The 2,939-nt window shown below is 35.5% G+C and overlaps 1 protein-coding gene across 1 annotated transcript; it reads left to right on the forward strand.

The window, feature by feature from the left end:
* Positions 1 to 1,035: 1,035 nt before the first annotated feature.
* Positions 1,036 to 2,498, forward strand: LOC110444404 (failed axon connections homolog; the record flags this gene model as incomplete). The annotated part of the gene is made up of 3 exons (XM_021488784.1): positions 1,036 to 1,079; positions 1,520 to 1,643; positions 2,302 to 2,498. Coding segments are annotated over exons 1-3 (365 nt in total), but the record flags the coding sequence as incomplete, so codon positions are not given.
* Between the last annotated feature and the right edge of the window lie 441 nt (positions 2,499 to 2,939).

Genomic DNA, 2,939 nt, shown 5'->3' on the forward strand with positions numbered 1-2,939 from the left:
TTTTTGACTCAATAATCGGAACATCAGTGTTACTGTCATCTACTCGCAATACTACAAACATAGTCATTCAATAATTCAACTTTATCGTCATCTCTAGTAACTATATGATAAGTAATAATATCTATGAAAGAAGTTATTGGTTGTGAAGTATAAGACGTTTTAATTAAGCTTTTAATCAATTTCCAATAAGACTTAGGATCAGAAGATGATTACCCATCAATAATATCATAAACATTTTCATAAAAAGTAACATGTGCATATATACCTCCATTGTATAAGCATTGTGACCCTTTAAAGCTTACCACCCAACGTGACTAGGTTTGAAATGTAAAACATAATATGTCGCCTCACTTCTGATGCTTCGTCGTCATGGTCGTATTATATTTTACCATATTTTTATGCGTAAATTATTTATTTCGAAAATGATCAGCATGATGACGTCTTATTATGTATTTGCAAAACAATATATTTATGCACATACAATGTCGTCAAATTCATTTACTGTATATATCCCCAATGGTAATGTACGAACGTTGTCATCAAGGGCGTACTTCAGTGATAGTTAATATATGGTCATCGTTTATTTGACCTATAACCCGTAGTTTGATGTTGATTTTGCTTTTGAACAATAAAAAGCATTCGGGTCGGGTGAAATTCTCGACCGCTCGTGGAAGTGGGTCGGGGGTACACCATGAAAGTGTGATGTGATTATTGACACAGGCGACGATATATCTTCCAATCTTTGTTGAAAAGGCACGTGATGATCATCGGGTACCTTTACCGACAAGGCCTTAATGTACTCTTTGCTAAATGTGGTAACGGTTCGGCTAAAACCTTTAGTGATTTCTTGTACGTAGTCTGGTCAGAGATAAGATGTATCCATATACATATATTCTGTTTATTAACGATGCAATGATTATAAAGACTGAACTGTTTATCATTAATTAAAATATACAACAACGACACATTTTGACTTTACATGATACCATTATAACGTTTCAATGGAATGTAAACTATGTGAATGTAGAGGTCGATATGTCGGACGCAGCACAGAAACTCACCTGTAACATAAGGACGAGGTTGGTATCCATTGGTATTATCACAATACTGACATTGAGTTTATATAGTGCTCGCCATTCACAAGAAGCTAGACGAACAATCTATACATCTAGGATGGTACGAGGTACTCAAGTCTGGCAAGAACTACGCTTTCCCATTGTGATAGTTTATATGACGACAATTGTTGTAAGCTGTAACATAATATATACTGCTTTGACGTGAAAGTGCATTGTAAGTTGTACCATTACATATACTGCTCTAATGACATATGTGATACTGAAAACGCTTCTCCGTCCAGGATACTAGAATTCGCTTTCGTCGGTATCTTAGCCTGACTCTGGTTCAATGTATCTAGGTTCATTACTTGAGTATATGTACAGTCAGTTTGATTCCTTTAACAATAACAGATACTTGGTTTTATCAAACCCTAAATATTTATTATGTATTGCCTTTATCACAGCGGAAGCGATACGAATCCCATGGTCACGCTCTACCAGCTAGGGCGCGCTCCACATTCGCCAAGTCTTACGCCATTTGCAATCAAACTTGAATCCTATCTACGGGTAGCAAACATTCCATACAAAGTGAGTTTTTACAATATTATATTTATTTTTAACTATGTAAACTGATATTGCTGTTGACACCCGGCATACTGATTCCCAGTGAACTTACAACGATAGGGGATAGATAGAACGGTTGTTATCAAACATGAGAAAATGATACTATTCGTTTGAGTAAATATACGTTTAGCATTTTAGATAAAAGAAGTGCTTGATATCAGTAGTATAATCAGTTAAAGCAAATTGCAAGGCTCTCTTGACCTTTTCTATTTTGTTAGTTGCAGTGTGGCTACAAAAAAAAGAGGGCAGTAGTCAAAATTTGATAAAATGAAAGACTTGTTGATTAACATCTTTACCGCCCTCGGTAAAAAAAGGTCCAATTGTTTTTAAAACCACCAGCTTCCTGGATACATTTCTGCATGTATGGAAAATGTGTTTATCAATTTGTCAATTTAACTCCAAGCACATGCACTGACTCATCACAAGTAATGTCAGTGTTAACAACGTTGAAATGATCAAAACCTTTTTTTAAATGTCTCCCAAAACATATGGATTGAGATTTTTTTAGGGAAAATATTCATAAAAAGTATATTTAACATGTTCTTTATGACAAAGATAGATGTTAGTTGATTAGGATATTTTGTCAAGTAATCTTTTATCTCATATCATTAAAACGTTTTAGAATGACCACAGCGGAAAATCTAGCTCCAAGGGAAAATTTCCTTGGATCTCATGTAATGGAAAGAAAATTGCCGACTCAGAATTCTGTATCGAATTTCTGAACAAGGAACGAAATATTGATCTTAACAATCATTTAAGCGCCGAACAGAGAGGCGCTGGACGAGCTCTTCAGAAGATGGTGGAGGAAAATACGTACTGGTATGTTATGTTGGTAGCCGTCATTCCATCTCTTCATCATGTTATGACATAGTAGAAGTAAACTACTTCTTTAATATGGAATTGTCATATAACATATCATGCTATAACTTCGCATAATTCAACTCCTCAATTTGAACAAATATGATCTGTTATTAAGTGCTCAAAACGAAGGTTGGGCTGCTGCTGCTTCCTTCTCCTCCTTCTTCTTTATTCCTGCCTCGTATCGAAGATGACCCCCGTAGCATCTGATTTGTCGATATTTAGATATTGACTTATTTCGCTCAACATTGGTATGTATGTGTATTATGCAATTACGAATACTACAGTGACTTCCGTTAGCATCACGACCACGAAAATATTGCCTGTACTCTAAACCGATCGGAAAAAAATGTCGTTGCCATAGCCTTCGCTATCATTGCTATGCTGATGACACATACACAT

This window comes from Mizuhopecten yessoensis, unplaced genomic scaffold (assembly GCF_002113885.1).
Source record: "Mizuhopecten yessoensis strain PY_sf001 unplaced genomic scaffold, ASM211388v2 hete_36116114, whole genome shotgun sequence".
NCBI lineage: Eukaryota > Metazoa > Mollusca > Bivalvia > Pectinida > Pectinidae > Mizuhopecten > Mizuhopecten yessoensis.